Below are 20198 nucleotides of genomic sequence, written 5' to 3'. Positions count from 1 at the left end.
TACAAGACCCTCACCTTCAGAATTCCCATGGTTTTCATTGAGAGTTCTGTGAGCACAGCCCCAAAATGTAAAACCAACATGTGAAACATCAAAGTTAATATTTTCTGCTCAGGTCTTATATTTATTTATAATTTTGAAAACGTGCCATTTTTTACTCAACTAGTGCCACTTTTGTGTGAATATGGGACTCTTTTCATTCAAATGATCCTATCTGAAGCAAAAGTTTATGAAGTATAACTTCTCTGTGAATTGGCTTTTCTTTGTACAAGAATGAAATGAAATGCTATCACACTGACTTGAGGTTTAACAACCTATGTGTGTGTTTTTCACACACACACACCCTCTGTATATAATAGGACAGATCCACTAGATGAATAGTTTTTAGTTTTTCCACTCTAAGACAAAATTCTCATTGATGTCAATGAGGACAGCAGGATTTCACCCAAAGGTTTTTCTTAAATGTTAACTTGCCAGGTATTTCCCCCAATTTATAAATAATGTAACTCTCTTTCCCTTAATGCTGGATTTTTCATCTCTCTCTTTTAAAAGTCTCTCTCCTGGCAGTAATCACAGTGTATCTGTGAAAAAACATGATCGTGTTGAGAGGAGTATTCCTTCTTCAAAATCCCAATGCTACAGAGAAACTAACTGCTCTCCCCCATCTGTATGTTCTTGCATGTGTGGTAGGGGAAAGTTTTAGAATTAGATCTTTACATACCAAAGCATGAAAGAATGTGCCCTTCACCCACTCCCTATGACTCTGCCACTACTACACGACAGCTGCTAGCAGCCAATAATGTGGAAGCAACAATTTTGATGGGATTGTCATGTCACCTTAGGTAGACTGTTATGAGGCAGTCCTATCGCTGATTTTCCACTTATCTTGTACGGCACCTACCAATAATGGTCAGCCCTCTGTGGTGGAATATCACAGAAGTTTAGAATATGCTGCTCTAAAACAAGATTTTTAAAAGCCCCTATTTGCAGTCACTCAAATAGAGTAGCATTTGGATATTGTTTTGGCCAGAAAACTGGGGAAAGAACTAAGGAGATGGGGGAAAGATATGTGCATGTAAGTCAATAAAGCCCTAGTGTGGGCCATCAGGGTTAAAGATTACTATGCACTCAGAGGGTTAACATGTGCTAAAATTACAAACTGCAGGTCCCAGCATGACTGATGAAAACATTCATTGCTCTTATCTTAAAAAAATGCAAAATAGTCTTAACCCTTTGAGGATCATTTTAGCAGCAAGTCACAATCTAGACAGAGCACAAGTATCATTTCAGTCAGTTAGGAAATTACTATTACAAAGATACTGTAAACACCCTTTTCTGTTCCATCATTCGTGCATTAGTGCTAGATAGAGCAGATGTAACCATTTCACACAGGTTTGGAGGATTTTCAGAATCTCAAAGGGTTAAACCAAGACTTTGAGCAAAAGTGTTTTATTAAAAGGGTGAGTTAGGTGAGCGAACAGTCTCGGATGAACTTGGTGAATAGTCTTCCGATTCAGAGTTGAGTTCAGGTGGAGCTTGCTGAGTCTTATAACGTCCCCTCACATCCTGGTTGCGTCTTCGTCGGAAAACCTGCCTCTCCTTATCAAGAGCGGTGGTCTGGCAGGGGCATAAAATGAGAATAAATGAAATTAGGCTGTGTGTGAAATTCAAAGCTAATGAAAAACATGCATTTGTATGTGGGCCTGCAAATACCAGGTATAATAAATGTTCAGGCCAAATTAAACCTGTTCTGTTTCACTTGGTTTTGAAAGGTTTAGCCCACAACACAGCTAAACTTTTAAAAAAGTGGATTTCCCAAAACTTAAGCAGCAACATGACATCAAACATATATAGTACCATATATATGGATGCCATATGTTCAACTTCTGGATGCTATTAATTTCATAGAGTAATAAATTCAGATTTCAAGCCAAATATCAGCTGACCTTCCCCTTTCTTTCTCAAAGTATAAACCTTTCCCTACAGGCAAGGTATAGAGATAGGACTGTCTGTTTGATTTGACCTAATGAAGGTTGATACTCATTCACCAATGTTTAACTTGGTGAGATTGTGGATGGATGGATTGTGATAAAGTTGTCAGCTAAGAAAGAAAGGTAAGAAAGAAGCTAACTCAGCTCTTTAAAACTTCATGCTAAACCATTTGAGGCTTTGCTGTTGAGGAGTACACTGATGAGCTCTTGTTGAAGACTGCATTCAATCTGATCACCTTGCCTAGAAGATAATATAGACTAAACCCCAACTAAGTAAAGTCCACACTAATTGTATATAAAATGACTATTTTTTCCAAAGGTGTCTCAATATACTTGGCCAAATCCTCCCTCCCCCAATATATTTCCTGATGCTGTTCAAGATTTATGCTGTAATGAGACTAATGTCACTCAGAGGGTACGTCCAGACTACCCCCCGTATCGGCAGGTAGCGATCGATTTTTCAGGGATCGATATATCGCTTCTCATCTGGATGCGAAATATCGATCCCCGAACGCGCTCCTGTCGACTCTGGAACTCCACCGGAGCGAGCGGCGGTAGCGGAGTTGACACGGGGAGCCACAGACGTTGATCCCGTGCCATGAGGACCCAAGGTAAATTGATCTAAGATACTTTGACTTAAACATAAGAATGGCCATACCGGGTCAGACCAAAGGTCCATCTAGCCCAGTATCTGTCTATTGACAGTGGCCAATGCCAGGTGCCCCAGAGGGAGTGAACCTAACAGGCAATGACCAAGTGATCTCTCTCCTGCCATCCATCTCCATCCTCTGACAAACAGGCTAGTGACACCATTCTTTACCCTTCCTGGCTAATAGCCATTTATGGACTTAACCACCATGAATTTATCCAGTTCTCTTTTAAACACCGTTATAGTCCCAGCCTTCACAACCTCCTCAGGTAAGGAGTTCCACAAGTTGACTGTGCGCTGCGTGATGAAGAGCTTCCTTTTATTTGTTTTAAACCTGCTGCCTATTAATTTCATTTGGTGACCCCTAGTTCTTGTATTATGGGAATAAGTAAATAACTTTTCCTTATCCACTTTCTCCACATCACTCATGATTTTATATACCTCTATCATATCCCCCCTTAGTCTCCGCTTTTCCAACCTGAAGAGGCCTAGCCTCTTTAATCTTTCCTCATATGGGACCCTCTCCAAACCCCTAATCATTTTAGTTGCCCTTTTCTGAACCTTTTCTAGTGCTAGAATATCTTTTTTGAGGTGAGGAGACCACATCTGTACACAGTATTCGAGATGTGGGCATACCATGGATTTATATAAGGGCAATAATATAGTCTCAGTATTCTCAGACTTCAGCTATGCTATTCACGCAGCTGAAGTTGCGTATCTTAGATCGATACCCCCCCCCCCCAACTGTACACCAGCCCACAGACAAGTTTCTCATTTTGCTTGATCTTTCAGTGAAATCTATGGGAGTTTTGCCATTGACTCCAATGGCGCCAGGATTTTACCCATAATCTTGAACAGTGGTCCTCAACCTTTTTCATCTGGTGGACGCCGGATGATGAGCCACAGAGGATCATGGCTGGCAGACAAGCATCTGCTGAAATGCCACCGAGAAGCGGCAATGTCAAGAGGCATCGCCACCGAAATGCCGCCAATTTTGGCAGCGACACTTCTTGATGACACTGCTTTTTGGCGGCGACACCTCTTGACGTTACCGCTTTTTGGTGGCATTTCATTAGATGTTTGTCCGACGTCCAGTATGCGGGCGCAGATAAATGCCCTGGTGGGTGCCATGGCACCCATGGGCACCACGTTGGGGACCACTGATCTTGAACATAGGATATTATTCTGTAGCCACTGAAATTACTGTGATGTTACAAATTCAACACTATGGTCTTGATTCAGGAAAGCACTTCAACACATTGAACTGCTTTCTTAAAGGGGGATGCTTTCCTAAATCAGGGTCCATGACTCCACTGTCAGGATAAAACGGAAAAGGACTGTTAATGAGAAAGCCCTTAAAATGTACATAAATATCTGATCTCTAGCGGAGAGACAAAGATAATATGGAATATATGTAGAAATGGAATAGATTTCAATGTTAAGTCTGATACATTAGAAAGATTTTCCCTAGCATGTGTGTCACCCTTTAAATGAATGCAGCCAAGAGGTTATTCTGCTTCAAAGGGTTTATTGTTTTCTCTTGGGAGATACATGACCGTTTTTCCTCTTGAGAATTTACCAGTTATACTGTGAGCCTCATCAGAGAACAGAGATACATTTATAGCTAGACTATTTTTGAGAACAAAACGAAAACTAAATCCATCACAGTGGTGCAGAATAGCATTATAGCAATTCATGCTCAAATAATGCAATCAAAGTTCAAAAATGATGTAATAAAGACAGAAAGATGGACAGAGTACAGAGCTACTATAGCAAATGGATTTAGTTAGGCTGAACTGCTGAACTATTATTTGTATATCAAGAACCTATACAGCACTATTACAAAGAAGTAAAAATAATTAACTTTGATAAGTTCATCCTTGTACTTTAAATAATAATTGTTATAAAATACAACACTTATTGTCTGCTGGAGATCTCTTTGTTTACTACTAATCTTGTGTTTAAGAAATTTAATTAGTATTATTCAGTATCTTGGGCATTTCTTAGCCTTAAACCAACTGGATTTATTATGATGTTTTCATGTGAAATAGATGAATATCTAGATCATTTACACACAGTGAATATACTGCATACAGTATATAATTCTGCATGAAAATTGAAAAGAATGGCACATATTATCATTCTATGACATACAGATTTTCATTTACAAGACTTTTTCTGCTTTCAGGATATAGGAGTTTATTTAAAGGTTATACCACAACATGTCACCCTGCAATTAATCCTGAAGTAATAGATACTCTTGAATAAAACACTAGTTTATTTTGAAGTCTAATCCAGTATTATTGTCTTTTTTTAAAAAGGCCAAAATTATAAACCACCTAAAATGTTCTGCCATCAGATAACTAAGCATCATGACATTTATTGCGTTTAAAGTCATCTTGGTGTATAATGGAAAATCCAACAGCCTACTCTGCTGTCATTGTTAAGGGACCTTTGGGGGCCATTTTACTTAAAATACACAAATACATTAACTGGTGCTTTTAGTTTCACAGGATAAAACATTCAGAGGTGTAAAAAAGCTATTATGTCACATAGCCCAACCCCCTACTAATGTAGGATTATTCCCTAGACCATATTTTTAGCATTTGTGTCCAATATAATATTTCATTGCTGGAAAGTTTTTCCTGATATTCAGTCCAAAATCAGGGCTTGTCTGTAGCTTTGTGGCATTATGTATTTTCACTCCCTGTTGGAGAGATGCAAAGAATCTTTTAACCCACCCAAAAGACTCAGAGAAATGTATAAGGTGAGAAAGAGACAAGTTGGGGGAATCCTTATCAATATCCAATTGAAGTGAAAATACAACATAATATGTTTCATTCTCCAGCCTTTCACATGGACTGTCTCTGCTTCTCTCAATGGATTTAATCTTGAGAGCTACTGAGTATTCCCAACTCCCATTTAAGTCGCAGGATTGGGCCAATGCTGCCCTGCGTGTAGATCACATACTTCAAAATTATGGTTTCTATAACTGCACAATTAATCTTATTAAAATGCATACTGGGCACATTTTAATTTTCATTCAATGTATAGATTCATATTCATAGATTCAAATCCCAGAAGGGGCCATTGTGATCATCTTCTCTGACCTGAGCAACACAAGCCATAGAACTCCCCCAAAATAATTCTAGAACATCTCTCTTAGAAAAACATCCAATCTTCATTTAAAAAATGGTCAGTAATGGATAATCCACTATAACCCTTGGCAAGTTTTTCTAATGTTTAATTACTGACTGTTAAAAATTATGTTTTTATTTATGAGGCCACAATTACATCCCTCCTCTGAAGAAGTTCGGCATGCAACAGATAATTCTGTGGAATGTGGGGAAATGGTTGCGTACATTGTAGAAATAAAAGAATGCATGTTTTTACTTATTGTACCTTGTCTCACCTAGGGCATATTCTAAAAAAATGGTTAATTTGTGATCAAAATCGGCAACCTCTTTGGAGCGAAGACCTCTATTTATATATGACCAGCAAACATAGTATTACTTTAATAGATTTATTATTTCATCTGCTATTCAGCTGGAAGGTTCACTGGTGTAGGAACTGGTCCATTATGGATTTTCAGGGCATTTCTACTTTAAGCTATTCTTTCAATAAATAATAAGAGGATCTGAAGCACACTCATGCCTCACAGGGCTGCAAATCCTAGATTTTCATTACCATATTTTAGCATTTTTTCTCAGCTTGAGGTAAAAGGGTTAGAACTTTGAGGACCAGACTATATTGGTGGTAACCAAATGAAACTATAGTTATTTACTTAATATATGTTGCCATCCTCATACAATCCATCTGAGGAAATGTAAAGCTACTTATCCAATAGCAGGTAAGTGGATTGCCTTCAATAGTTTGGTGCTGACGGGTCTGCAGTATCCTTTGCTAAGCATTAATGTATTTTGTATCAACATTTAGTACTCCTGATACTCAGTACCATATGGTCAACAAACTATTTTTGTGAATAAAAATTATGTATTTTGAAGCATCAGGCACATATTTTATAGTCATTGTTTCTGTCATACTAATATGGGGCATTTACCATTTCTCCAAGATTTTATCATGTGTGATATCTTTTTCCTGATTTCTAACTGGTAATGTTGCAGCACTCCCGAATAACACACAAGTTTTTCTCCATGGCTAATATTGAATGTGGTGCATCTGGATCAGGTGCTCACTACTATATCTCCTTTTAAATATGTGCTGGATTTGCAATGAGAAGAATCCATTTTAGCTGTTAGGTCATATTTTCTGTCAGTCAGTAATTACTGGATTTAAATAACTGTATTTTATGAATGTGAACAGTGACTGCTTTTCTTTTCTCTTCTCTTAATTTATCATTAGCCACCAAAAAAAATTTCTTCGTTTCATTAATAAAAGAACATTATTGTGCATTTTGCCTCTTAGTCCATCCATTATTCATACTAGCTAGGAGACTGAACTGGAGATGCAGCTGCTCACGCATTAGTCTAAGAAATCCTTTTCTTCTCTCACTGTCCATCTGCAGGGAAATATTTGCAATTTGCTTGCCATTTTGGAGATGCTTTGTTAGCATATGGAATTAAATTGACATAACATAACTATTGAAATATTGACATTTTCCTCCTGTTTTATTCTTTTAAAAACATATATTTAGATGTTCCCAGCTGGGTAATTTATTCTATTTTTATAAGGTTCTGTTTGGTGACCTCAATATGTTGTGATGTGTTACAGTAGATTTTATTAATGGTTAAAATGACCACTAACGCTGCAATAGTAGCAGCTCTACAGTGTTAGGACAAGAGGTCTTGCATATGTTTCTTCGCAGACTTCTCAGGTATATACATAACCTCCCCTTCACCCACCCACTCCAAAAAACCCAGTTTCATTTACATTTCATACTGTACTGGTACATAAGAAAAGGACAAGTATAGTACACGTATGACCACTGGATTCACAATTCTGTATTTCAGTTTATGTTTATTATTAAACATCTCTGTTCTTAGATATATGACTTCTCAGCTGGTTTCAATTACATGTGTATGAAACTTAGTTCAAAGCTGTTTGCATGGGTTCAATTTTATTTATAATTTGTAATTCAGTTGTGGTTTTCTTAGTCACAGAGCGACAGAGAGATTTTAAATGACCTGAGATGTTTGTCTGTTTTTACCAGGGTCAAATTTACAGAAGGGCTTCATTCTTTGAAAAAAGTAAATTTTACAGATAAAGTCCCTTGTGCAGTAACTTACATCTGTACAAAGGGCGTATAACATATACATTCAGTATTTTGACTTTGTAACAGTTTGGACAGGTGTAGATGACTGTACTAGATGCAATGGAGAATCAGGTCCAGTATGAACAGAGTGGGGTTTTGGAATTTGAAATGAGTTATTCAGTTTGAAAAAAATGCAGCTACTGTGAGCATCATATTTTTAAAAGTCAATGATTACATGAATTCAGTGTTGTTAGGACGCTACAATTTCATTACAAAATCAATGGATAAGCCCAATGCAGTTGCCTCTGTCATTACATGATAAATATTCCAATGACTTTCCCACACATTTTCCTGATATCATATTAGCTCCACTGGAGTTCATAGAATGTCAGTGGACATATCACCATTAAAAATGAAGTTACTCTAGGTACACCTGTTCTAGGGTATTCTAAATATTCTGATTTCAACTCTTAAAAGCCAGAAGATTCAAACAACACTATCAACAATAGGTTAAAAAATGTATAGATTCAGACATAAAGCTGCAAGAGTAGAGAAATTCAATTGACCTTCTCTTGCTAAATTATGCAAAGTACTGAAGTCAAAATGGGCTTCCGTCAAGAGGCTCAAGTAACATATTGCAACATTGCAACACTAGAGCCAATGGCACCATTCCCTCTTAATATTCTGACTTACTTAAATCCATGAAGATCAGCAAACTCACCAAAAACTCTCAGGTTGTTAAGATCCTCAATTAAATAAACCCTAAACAGAGATTTTTATAACAGGGCAAGAAACCTGTCAGGTTGGTTGGTTTGTTTGTTTTTGTCAATGAACATCCAATAGTTGATAACTTGCAATAAATGTACATTTTATTTTTGGCTTTTTAGAAAAGGAGCTCATTGAAGAGCACAGAGTGCTGCTATAAAACAACATCTCTGTACAGGGCCACCCAGACGATTCTGGGTGCCTGGGGTCTTCGGCGGTGGGGGGCCCCTGCTTTGGCGGTAATTCGGTGGCGGAGGGCCCTTCCACTCCGGGACCCGCCGCCGAAATGTCCCAAAGGCCCGCAGAGGGGGCCCCCCGCCGCTAAATTACTGCCAAAGACCGGGCTGCACTTTGGCCCCCGAAAAACTCTCCTGGGGGCCCATGCGGGGCCCAGGGCAAATTGCCCCCCCCCCCCGGACGGTCCTATCTCTGCATACAGAGCACTGTACATGTTCACAGATATGCTTTGCCAGAGTGCTCATCTATAATTGCAGAGAAAAGAGAGTGTCATTGGGAGTACATATCCTACAATAATATATGCAGCTTTTAAAACTTATATCACATTTGGGGCTTAAACAAAATACATGATCTAACTTTATTTTTATTAAGGCTTCTTTTACTGAAGTAGTTTATTGTATTTTTTCCTGTTATTTGTATACACATAACACTGTGTAATATTTTTTCAGTCATTATGCACAATATGCTGCAATTGTTACTTCAAGAACAGATTTTTCAGTGTACTACTTCATCTCAATGTGAAAATATTTTCAAGAAAAAAAGCCACTACATTTAAAATATTGCAGGTGCTCTGCGTGGCAACAGAGGAAGAATAGCACGCTCTGAGGTGGGCAAAGTTAGCATTCAAAAGCAGAATTTGGAATCTTGAGCACATTAGGGAGGGACACATTTAGACTACAGTAAGGAAATTGTTTTCTGGTTTATTGAAAGCACAAACATTGTCATTGTTGGAGGAGAATATGAGAAACTAGAGGATCAAATAAGAAAAGGATCAGTGGTTAAGAGAAGAAATCAAGAATTCAATTATGAAAGAATATATAAGCATTACATCTCTCTTTGGATCCACTTTTATATATTGGCCATATTTGTGATCACAGATGAGTTTTCAAGGCCTGTGGCAAATGAACTGTTGTATAAGAGTGAAGGGATGAACCCTGTATGTATTATCTTTAAGAATTTGTGAAGTTCTATGAATAGTATAAACAATCACTAAGTGAAAATAGTTTTACTATTTATATTAAAATGTTGGTCACTACAGTGGTTATTTGAACGCTCCTGTTTCTATGGCGATGAAAGACAAAGCATTTGCAATCAATGCAAATAACGTGTATATAATAGTATTGGTTCTGGGACTATCAGGTATTATAATGTTTCCTAATTAAGCATATATGTCTATGAGTTTTAGCACCACTTTACCAATTCAGTTTTACACACTGGGTGCATTGTTTAGAACATCACTAATTATAAACATTGTTACTGCCCCCAGCTGGAAAAGCAGCAGTTTATGTATGAATAAGAGAGATTATCACCAGTCTGCTCCAGCCCATTATTCAAGGATATGTCACTTCGTATGCTGATGGAAGCCATTACTAGCATTTTAGTCAAATGGCCTTTTTTTTTATATTGTTTATTTATTTACCTATTTGCTGGATTGGAGTCTTCACCAAAGCCCCTGGATGTACGGTTTGTTTTAAAACCTGGGCTACATAGTTAAACTGAGTCAAGGCCAGTCAGATTAGAAACATTTCACTATTTTATCACAAATTCCTCGCTCTAGAGGTTTGCGCTCTCTGATGCTGGGTGGAGACTTTTTTCATTTAAATAGACACCTACAGGACAAATAGAAACACAATGATTCTGTCTTTGTATAAAAGAAAAAAATAGTGTAAGTAAAAGAGCTGGGCAGGCACATCATAGATAGTGATGCTAGTCAGAACAAAACGTTTTAGCCCTTTCACAAATTCTATTTGATTCAAAATATAATCTTTCCTCAATAAGCAAAATGAAAAAGTTGTAAGACTTCTCTAGCCTACACTTTGCTAAACCTCCCACTTATCATCCACAGAACATAACAGTGATTACCTCCATTTCTCAATAAAGAGAAAGTGCAGATGCCAAAGTGAGTTCTCACTAGGATATTATTTTTACAAAATATACAACATTTTATTTACTAGGATACTCTGAAGCATTATGTCAATTGAGAAAATAGACGAATAAAGTACAGTTCATGATTTGTGGAAGATTCAGTAAGTCTCTCAATCACAAAATATTAATTAGTGAGGTGCTACTGCACAAACCAGTACAAATTTGAGCACCTGTATGGAAACTATTTCTCAGTTAGACATCATAACCAGCATCTATATGGTGTACCTGGACTAACTTTTTGCTTCTCAACTGAACAGTACATCAGGGAGGAAGAGCTGCTTTTCTCCTCCAGGTCCATTTTAAAATCTATTGCATTTTCATAGGCATGTTTTTGGTGTGTTCGGGGGACTAGTAACTTTTGTGGAAACTGTGCTGTAGTCTGATTCAGGCAATCAGTGAAATGATATGAGGGACAGGTTTCTACATTAGTGTAAACATTATCATTTTGCTAATGAAGTTAATTTGTAGAATTGTTCCATACGCAGAACAGGCCTTCCCCCGCCCCACCACAATGAAAAGCATTTCTCTGGGCTTGAACAACCACAGTGTTTGCAAAAATATTCACTAGGAACTCATTTTATCTTTCTAGCTATCACAAGGCAAACCCTGGGAGCAATAAGGGGACAACAGCCAGCAAATAAACACTTGATGAAAATACCAAGGACACCTGACCAATTGAGGCGGTATGGCCACTGACATCAGCCATCAGTAGAATCCCTCTTTTCATGCACTCAGAAATAGCCACCCCAGCCAAGGTCCCATTTGATCATACAGGTCAAGTCAACTAATAACAACCCTGACACAATTACGCAATGTAGGAAAATATTAAAAACAGATTCATGCAATATTGTTAAAAAAATAAAAAAACTACAAGGGGTTTTAAAAATGAAAAGAGAACAAAAATAAATGTGCATAGTTAGAAAACACAAGCTTACCAGCACATACAACACATTATATTTCAGTAAACTTGGAAGAATTTCTAAATACTATGTTAGGTAAATGCATTGTTCAGTCTAAGGTAAGGATTGTGTTTGATGGGTTAAAAATGACAGTATATACTTCCACATCTCATACAGAAGAGGAAAAAAAATGCTGTTGCTGTTCCAGGTGTTTAAAAACAGAAGTGCACAGGAAGCAGATGCCTTAACCAGCAGTGGGGGGTGTGGGGAGGCGGGAGAGGAGGTGAATTGCTGTAGCATATCCAGTAGATTTTTTATATACACTGTCCTTTTATCTATAAGAAAAATTGTAACTGAGCATGTGTGATGAAGAGAAAGCTGGCAATGTCAGTGTGAATAATGGGTGGAAAAAAAGGGAATGAAGGGGTGTGGCATCTCAATCAAGATTAAAATGAAACTGATAAAGCAGCATATGGACTGGATAACAAATCAAAAAGCATGTTTATCCACTGAAGGAACTGGTTAATGGAGACTGCCAGCACGTTGCCATGGAAACACTGACTGTTGGAGCTGCACCATCTCATACCTTATCCAATACATTCCTGGTTGTTGGTAGTAGTCCAAAGACCCTGATCTCTTGATGGTAAACCCGTGGTCCAGCTGAGCAGAGAGAAATGGGGCAACTCAGTGGATCGATATTATGCTAAAGAATTAAGACTCCAGACCAAGCTGTTCCTTATTTAGTGCATATTGACTGTTTTCAGTTTCACAAGGCACTTATCTAACATCCTGAATCTATGCACTGGAGACAAAAAGTAAGAAAAAGAATAAAAGAAAAAAAGAAACTAGCCCTAGCTTCTATCTTGCTATATTAGAAGCCATTTTATTTAAACTGAAATGGAGTTTGCAACATAACTAACTTACTGCATTATGCGTTCATTTAAAAGTCTAACAAATATCCTGTTATCTCCACATATAGAAGTGCCCCTTTAAGTTGCACATAATGGTAATGAAAAAATTTCTTTTGCAATTAAACAGACGTTTAATAATTTTTAAAAAACACAGTGTTAGCCATCACAAGAAGCAGGCTACACAGACTATATGAGGCTTAAATTAGGCTACTTCATAATCATGGCATGTGTAAAGATTAAAAGAATCCAGTTTGGATTTTTTTTGTTTGTTTTCTTTAAATGTTAGCCTTGGAGAGCAGGACTTCTCAGGTTCATGAACAGCATTGTATTGTTTATCATTTTGCCTTACATCTCAGGCTTAAAAAGATAATGGTAGAAAACTGTGATGTAAAATCTTCACTAAAGTGCACCAATTAAAGTCAAAATGGAAAATGAATTTAGTATTGTGTAAAAAAATCTGGTAAAGTGTGTGCTTAAAAATATAACTAAGTTGTATATATTGTTCTAAATTGAGTTTATCATTAGCGGTGGAATGTGCATAGAAAAGAAAGAAAGTGTGTTATTTTCTCTAATCTTTTTACATTGCACTAACATGTATTTGGGATAGCCATTAACAGAGGATTAGATACAATTTTAGGAGGTAAAACTTGAAAGAGACACTCTGCCCAGTTTAATAGGAAGAATTTGATAACTTTCACATTTTGCCCTACAAAAGGAAATGCCATTGTGTGTTTCATTAAGACTATGGCATATTGGTGCAATACTCATGATAGTTACTAATTCTAAATTGAGAAAGGCTGGTTAATATGTCTCTAGGTACCAGTTATTTAAACTGTAGTTAGCATCTAACTTACACTTTCAATACAGACAAAGAGAAATATTTAATAATTTATTCCTTTTTTCTTAAATCAATGCACGTTTCATCTTATTTAGAATTATTTAAAAGGACACGTCCTGTTCAAAAGATGAGGACCTTGCACCTATACAGTACTTCATTTTTCATTGTTTCACTAGATTGATCTACTATTGCCATCTGCTGGCAGCCTGTTATACTGCATCTCAAGTACACAAAAGACAAGTTTTTTTAAAAATGGAAATAAAAACTATTGCACTAAAATATTATAACTAACAGAATGCTGTTACAAGTATTTTAGGAGGGGATTTATTCTTTGAATTTTAAAATGTTACATCTATCTAAGCAGAAGTCAAACAATATTTTAGTTACCATGGAGACTATAGGCTAAGAAAAACAGGTTATAAATAATAATTATAGAACAACAGATATGAAGTGACATGACATTTTAAGTCATAGGTTCTTTGTCAAACCGAGCAAAACTAATAGACTAAAGCTGTTTTCTCTTCACCACATCTTAAGAAAAGCCCACTGTTAAAATGTCACTTTTAATTTTATTTTATGATCACTAGAATGCATTTTAAATACCTTCCCCCCTCCTTCCCCCCACCCCATGATAAAGCAGCACCAGTTTGGTTTCCACAGATGAGAGAGGCTGTCTGCGACAGGCAGAATGCTGCAGACAGAGAAATTGGTTACCATCTCTAGACACATTGGCAGACCATCAGCTGTCAGAACAGCTTTTTTCTTTCTTTATGCTACATAGCTCCCGTGAGCCTCAAGCTGGGATTTACTCCCGTAGCCAAGTCAGGGACCTCACACAACCTTAACATAATGTTATCATTAGTCTTTTCTTCTATCTTAATAATGCCAAAAAAACAAAGCACAAAAGTGACAACATACAAGCAAAGCTTTTACATTCCAGACATGAACACAAATTGAACTATGCTCAGTTAATAGAATGTATTGCAATATATCTTTGAATATTAAAGCATTTTTTAAAATTGATGTCTATTTCCTCTTGATTATTTCAGAGAGAAAGAGTATCATTACAAACCCATGGGGTACTGACACAGAGTTTTTTTTTTTTTTTTAAAAACCTCTTTCAAAACATCTGTTTTTATTTGAGAAATAATTACCAGCTCTCTTCTTTAGTGGCTGAAGACATTATAACTAAGCAGTCAAGTCATTAATTTAAAATATTCAAAGGAAAGAGTGTGACAACATCCTTGGAGAATTCAACAAAAATTCTAGTGCTAAACTTTAAACAGATTATTTAATAAAGGCTTGCTATTAAACATGCATTTTAAATTTTTTAGTGAAATGTTAGATTTATATACAAGAAAAATGCAGTTACGGAACTTCAAAATTAAATATTTTGGTCATATCTGCTTTAGGGCCCTAATCCTGCAAATACTTATGCACATGATTAACTTTATGACAGTAGTAAAGTTTAAGAATATGTGTGTGTGTTTGTAGGACTGGAACCTGGATGAACAGATACTATTCTTACTGGAGATTATATAACCAAAGCAAATGTATGCCTCAGCAAAAGGGGTCAATACAATATATTTGGATATTACTGAAGAAATCAACAGCCTACCAGAAGTGTTTAATATAAATAAATAAAATACACCTACAGATGACTCTGACTAACAACAAACAAACTAGAGATGCAATTCCCCCCAACCCAGCTGACCTGCACAAATCCTTATTAATGTAAGCCCCACATTAAAGGTTTGATACATTGAGCCCTGTGTGGAACCCCCATACAGTGGTGAATTTTACCCTAAGGGCAGATGTATAATAAAGAATATCACAAGGAAGTTGAATTGAGAACTAAATACAATATTTTAGCTATCCCTTTACATAAATTACAGTATACACATATATTTGCACCATAAAACAGATTTTTTAAAAGGGTTAAGATATACTTATTCTACATTTTAAGTGATGAACAATATGTTCCAGCATTTGGGAAGCATATGCTTTGTAAATTATAAATTTAGACAGCTTTAGTTAATAAGCTTTATATCAATATTACCTGGCATTGTATAAGTAAAAAAGGAGATTCCTGAAAGTAAAATTTTAACAACAATCTCATGCCAAACTTGTATTACATTTGTTTTAAATGCAGGCACATCAGTTAAAGGTTTTGCTTTGGGTTTTATTTATTCTGTTTATTAAGATGTGCAATATGCATAGTATATAAAAGTTTTTTGATATTAAAATCAGCACTTGCCAGCCTGCCTTAAAATTTACACATGCACTACAAATGTTTGTAGTCCCCCAGTTTTAGGAAAGTTACTAAAAGAAGTTAGTTAATTAAGCCACTTTCTGGATTTTATAACAATATTTTTAAAATACTGCTAGTTTAGAGGCAGAACTCAAGAATTAACCACATCAAGGTGTGGTATCCACTCAGAAAGTTGTTCTCATTAACTGTACTTATTTAAATTCTAACACATTACCAAAATCAGTGAGTTTTTTTTGCTTTTGTTTTATTTCTATAATGTTTGTCAATGGAAAGATTCACTTCACCAATGCCTTTTTCATTACTAAATTGTCAAATTGCTGTAAACAATCTATTCCAGACCAACTGGGTCAAATAAAAATATTTTAAAAATTAAAATAGGAAGGGGGTAGGGGAAGAATCGTTTCTATCTTTTAAGCTTTAAAAGCCTTGCAAAGAGGAACTGAGCAGTACTTCTTATGGACAAGCGTGCTGGCAATCCATTTGAAAAGAACACAGTTTGAACTAGGCTGTTCAGAACAAACATGCATTTCATATGAGCAATGGGTACAGAGTATGCGATGTTTTACTTTTGGGAGAGTTACTGTGGTATTATTGCTTGAAAATGAAAATAAAAAATGCTGACTGATGGCATAGAAAGTTGAAAATCTAAGAAAAGCATGAGGGACAATTTTGTTTCTGTGTTGAGGTAGTTTTTATTTTTAAAAAAAAAGTGAGAGAGGCACAGCTTGAAATGTTAAATACTTAGTAACTTCTGAGAAAGTATCCATTTTGCTGCACAAACAGTTCACACCTGTGAGCCAGATTGTGCCTGCTGAGCTGAGTTTATTTCATGCTGATTTAACTCACCACTGGAGGGGCCGAGCTGAGGAACATGAAAGTGGAAACAGTACGAGACAGTGTACATGTGCAGTCACACCATCTGCAATTTATGGAAGCTGGGAACAAACATTGAGTAATCTGATATGGGAATGGTTATGTTCAATGTGTCACTGATTTTTTGGTGACTTTATCTGGAGAATTAACATTACCATGAGTAATAAAAAAAAAGCTTTAAAGCACAGGCAGATGTATTAAAAATAAGGAAAGGATGTGAATGTGAATAAAACAGATAGTTACTGTTTAATGGTACTAGCATAAATAATCTGATAAAATTCTGAATATCTTCTGTGTGTGTGTGTGTGTGTGCGTGTGCGAGAGAGACACACACACACGTTCATCTTGGAGGAAAAATACAAATTTGTGTGAGGCATACTATACTGCATGTGCCTGTAACACTTAGCTGACTTCGCTGAGATGGTCTCACAAGCTCCATTACTTTCAGACAATATCTAGATTGTAACTATAGTATGCAGCACAACTAAATCTCTACCCGATGTAATCTTTGCTTGGAGGGATGCAACTAGCAAATTGTGTGTAGTTTTGTATGCAACCCTCGTGCATAACTGCATCTGAAATGGTTACACTAATTTCAACTACACGGGCAACACTTTACAGTAAGTAGCGAGCTTTTGGTGTCATCTTCTGAATATAGACTGTTTTGTGGGAACTTTTTAAAATGCTATTGCTATGTATTTCAGATGCTTACTGTTATGACAGAAACTCCAGCTGCTGTGCTGTTGGGTTTAGGCCCTGTATTGAAATGCTTCTTTATCTTCCCAGCTACTGAAAGCTGATGCTCATTCTCTGGAAGGCCATCATCCTGCAAAAATAATAAGAAAAAAAAAGTTTATAGAGAAAATGCAAAATAAGGGAGAATGCTCTTTTTGCAGGATTGTGAGGTGATCCTGGAGGAAGCTGTGGATGTAAAAAGTTTAATAAAAAAAAGTTTTTCATGAGATTCCTTTAATTCAATATCATCTTCTCCATGAATCTACCCAAGGTATTTGTAAGGAAACCTGTTGTCATGGAACAGCCCCATTTCTCTTCTCAGCTTTAGCTAATAGCTCTCTTTCAAACTTTTATAAACGCTTACATTTCTTAACTGCCAGCTTATGGTAATTTGTTAGGTCCATAAAATGTCACAATAAGTGAATCTCAGATTGATCCTTTAATACTTTTCAATCAATTAAAAGTGAAGACAACAATACTAGTTAAAAGGCCATTAGAGTTAAAAAGAGAAGCCCAGCTTCTCTGATATGCAGCAAGGAAATTGTTCTTGTGAGAGAATAAGTGTGCTCCAAGGTCCTCCCAAAAACCTTGTGGAGTTCCATTTTCAGAGACGTGAGATTTGGTTGAATAAAACGTTATGCTTTAACCAAGGAAAAAAGTGTTCAAACAACATGCAGGCTGTCACGGGGAGTCTGGTCTATGCCCCAGCCTGCAATCAGTCTCTCTGGAGTGACTCCTTAGTGGGCAGGCCCCAAGGACACACATAGTTCCAACAGGGGAAGGCCTGTGGCCTCTAAGACTGGGGGTTTGGCTACACTCGAAACTTCAAAGCGCTTCTGCGGCAGCGCTTTGAAGTGCAAGTGTGGTCGCAGTGCCAGCGCTGGGAGAGAGCTCTCCCAGTGCTGCACGTACTCCACATCCTCTACGGGTGTAGCTTGCAGCGCTGCGGCACTGTTTACACTGAGGCTTTACAGTGCTGTATCTTGCAGTGCTCGGGGGGGGGGGGGGCGGGCGGGGGTTCACTGTAAAGCCTGGGCCTTCGGCATCAACAATCTCTGTCTCCATGGCTCTCTGCAGTGAATCCTGCCAAGCCAGAGTCCTGCGGGAGGCCGGCACTGTGCCCCTCAGGGTGCAATGCTCTCAGGGAGTACTTACAGTAACACAGGAAGCCTTTCAAAGCAAGTCACCTGGCACATAGAATCCTATAGTGCTTAGGTTAGCACAGAGAGCTCAGTGGTTTGAGCATTGACCTGCTAAACCCAGGGTTGTGAGTTCAATCCTTGAGGGGACCACTTAGAGATCTGGGGCAAAAACTGGTCCTGCCAGTGAAGGCAGGGGGCTGGACTCGATGAACTTTCAAGGTCCCTTCCAGTTCTAGGAGATGGATATATCTCCAATTATTATTATTTATTTATATTATAAATTATGCTATAGTACATGCCAAGTCAGTACCAAGATGAGCCACCCAAGCTGAAATGGACTCCATCTCTGGCTCCCAATCCCATCCATCTTTTGTCTCCCCAGGTCCAGGCTCCTGAGTCCCTCTAAAAAGGGCTGCCCTTCTTCCAATCACCTGACACGTTGTTCTCCAGCTCAGTTCACAAGTCCTGCCTGCTGGGGTGTGCCACTGTCAGGAGTTGATGTTTCAGAAGCATCTCTTCCTAGATGCTAAGTTGATTTGGGTTCTATTTGAGACAGTTATTTAATGAGTCAGCCCCCAGGCAGCCAGGTGACACCTATATCTCCTGCACTCTTTTAGCAGGTGTCAAACTTTTTTTTTTTTTTACAGTGCAAAGTAGAGAGGAAAACTGAGGCACACATAGGATTAATAAACATATTCCAGAAAATTCTCACTCCATCAAATCAGGGATGCATTTTTAAGGTTCACAGGGCTTGATCCAAGCATGACCAGTGGTATTCACTAAATACTAACCTAGGAGGAGACTCCTTATAAAGTCTAGAAGGAGATTCCCCTGGCTAGTTCCAATGACTCCATACCCAGCTATGGAATAATCCCATCAAATGGATAGATGCCTGATTGATGGCTTCTCTTACAATCACTGATTATGATATTATCACATTTAGCCTATGGCTAAATGAAGCCACAATGCACAGAAAGCTCCAACCTTCCCTCAGGGAGGTCAAGACCTCAATGGGAGCCTACAGTTCTTCCCATGCACTACACAATATCTTCCTATGCAGCTGTGGGGGACACAGAGGTAAAGAAATATGGGCTCCAGCCAGGAAAAACAGATAATGTTTGAGTTAGTTGTGGCCTTGTCTTCACTAAAAAAGCATGTTCTTAACTTGAGTTAAAATCCTAGTGAAGACAAGGAAGTTTGTTTTCACAAAAGTTAGCAGTTCAAGTTAAAAACCAAATTAAGAACACACCTTTTTTAAGGCAGTGAAGACTAGTCCTTTGTAACTGACCCAAAGGGTGGGACCAGATAGACCAGAGGTCGGCAATCTTTCAGAAGCGATGTGCCGAGTCTTCCTTTATTTACTCTAATGTAAGGTTTTGCGTGCCGGTAATACATTTTAACGTTTTTTAGAAGGTCTCTTTCTATAAGTTTATAATATATAACTAAACTATTGTTGTATGTAAAGTGAATAAGGTTTTCAAAATGTTTAAGGAGCTTCATTTAAAATTAAATTAAAATGAAGAGCCCCCTGGACCGGTGGCCAGGACCTGGGTAGTGTGAGTGCCACTGAAAATCAGCTCGTGTGCCGCCTTCGACATGTGGCCAGAGGTTGCCTACCCCTGAGATAGACCATTTTAAGAGCAAGGTCAAGAACAGCTACTTTGGCAAAGCCTGCCCACCATCGGATTATGCAGTGTAGCAGAGAACAGTAACCTTGGATCATATCAAATGACTGGCCTGCAGAACCACTG

At 37.6% G+C, this 20198-nt stretch overlaps 1 protein-coding gene across 3 annotated transcripts in view; it reads right to left on the bottom strand.

Moving 5' to 3' along the window:
* Positions 1 to 952: 952 nt before the first annotated feature.
* LOC116822027 (serine/threonine-protein kinase DCLK1) overlaps positions 953 to 20198 on the bottom strand; it is a 354967-nt gene continuing 335721 nt past the window's right edge. For 2 of the 3 annotated variants that reach the window (XM_075061628.1, XM_032775582.2), the window contains 2 exons: positions 17283 to 17396; positions 953 to 1614 (listed from right to left, as the gene is read on the bottom strand). In XM_075061628.1, the coding sequence (XP_074917729.1) occupies positions 1450 to 1614; positions 17283 to 17396 (279 nt within the window). In that variant the 3' untranslated portion in view covers positions 953 to 1449. Of the gene's footprint in view, positions 1615 to 12262; positions 12337 to 17282; positions 17397 to 20198 lie in introns of all 3 variants that reach the window. The other variant, XM_075061629.1, reaches the window with a different exon arrangement.

Source organism: Chelonoidis abingdonii, chromosome 1 (genome assembly GCF_003597395.2).
Source record: "Chelonoidis abingdonii isolate Lonesome George chromosome 1, CheloAbing_2.0, whole genome shotgun sequence".
Taxonomy (NCBI): domain Eukaryota; kingdom Metazoa; phylum Chordata; order Testudines; family Testudinidae; genus Chelonoidis; species Chelonoidis abingdonii.
Note: the sequence above shows the minus strand (reverse complement) of the source record. Positions and strands in the feature narration are given on the sequence as shown.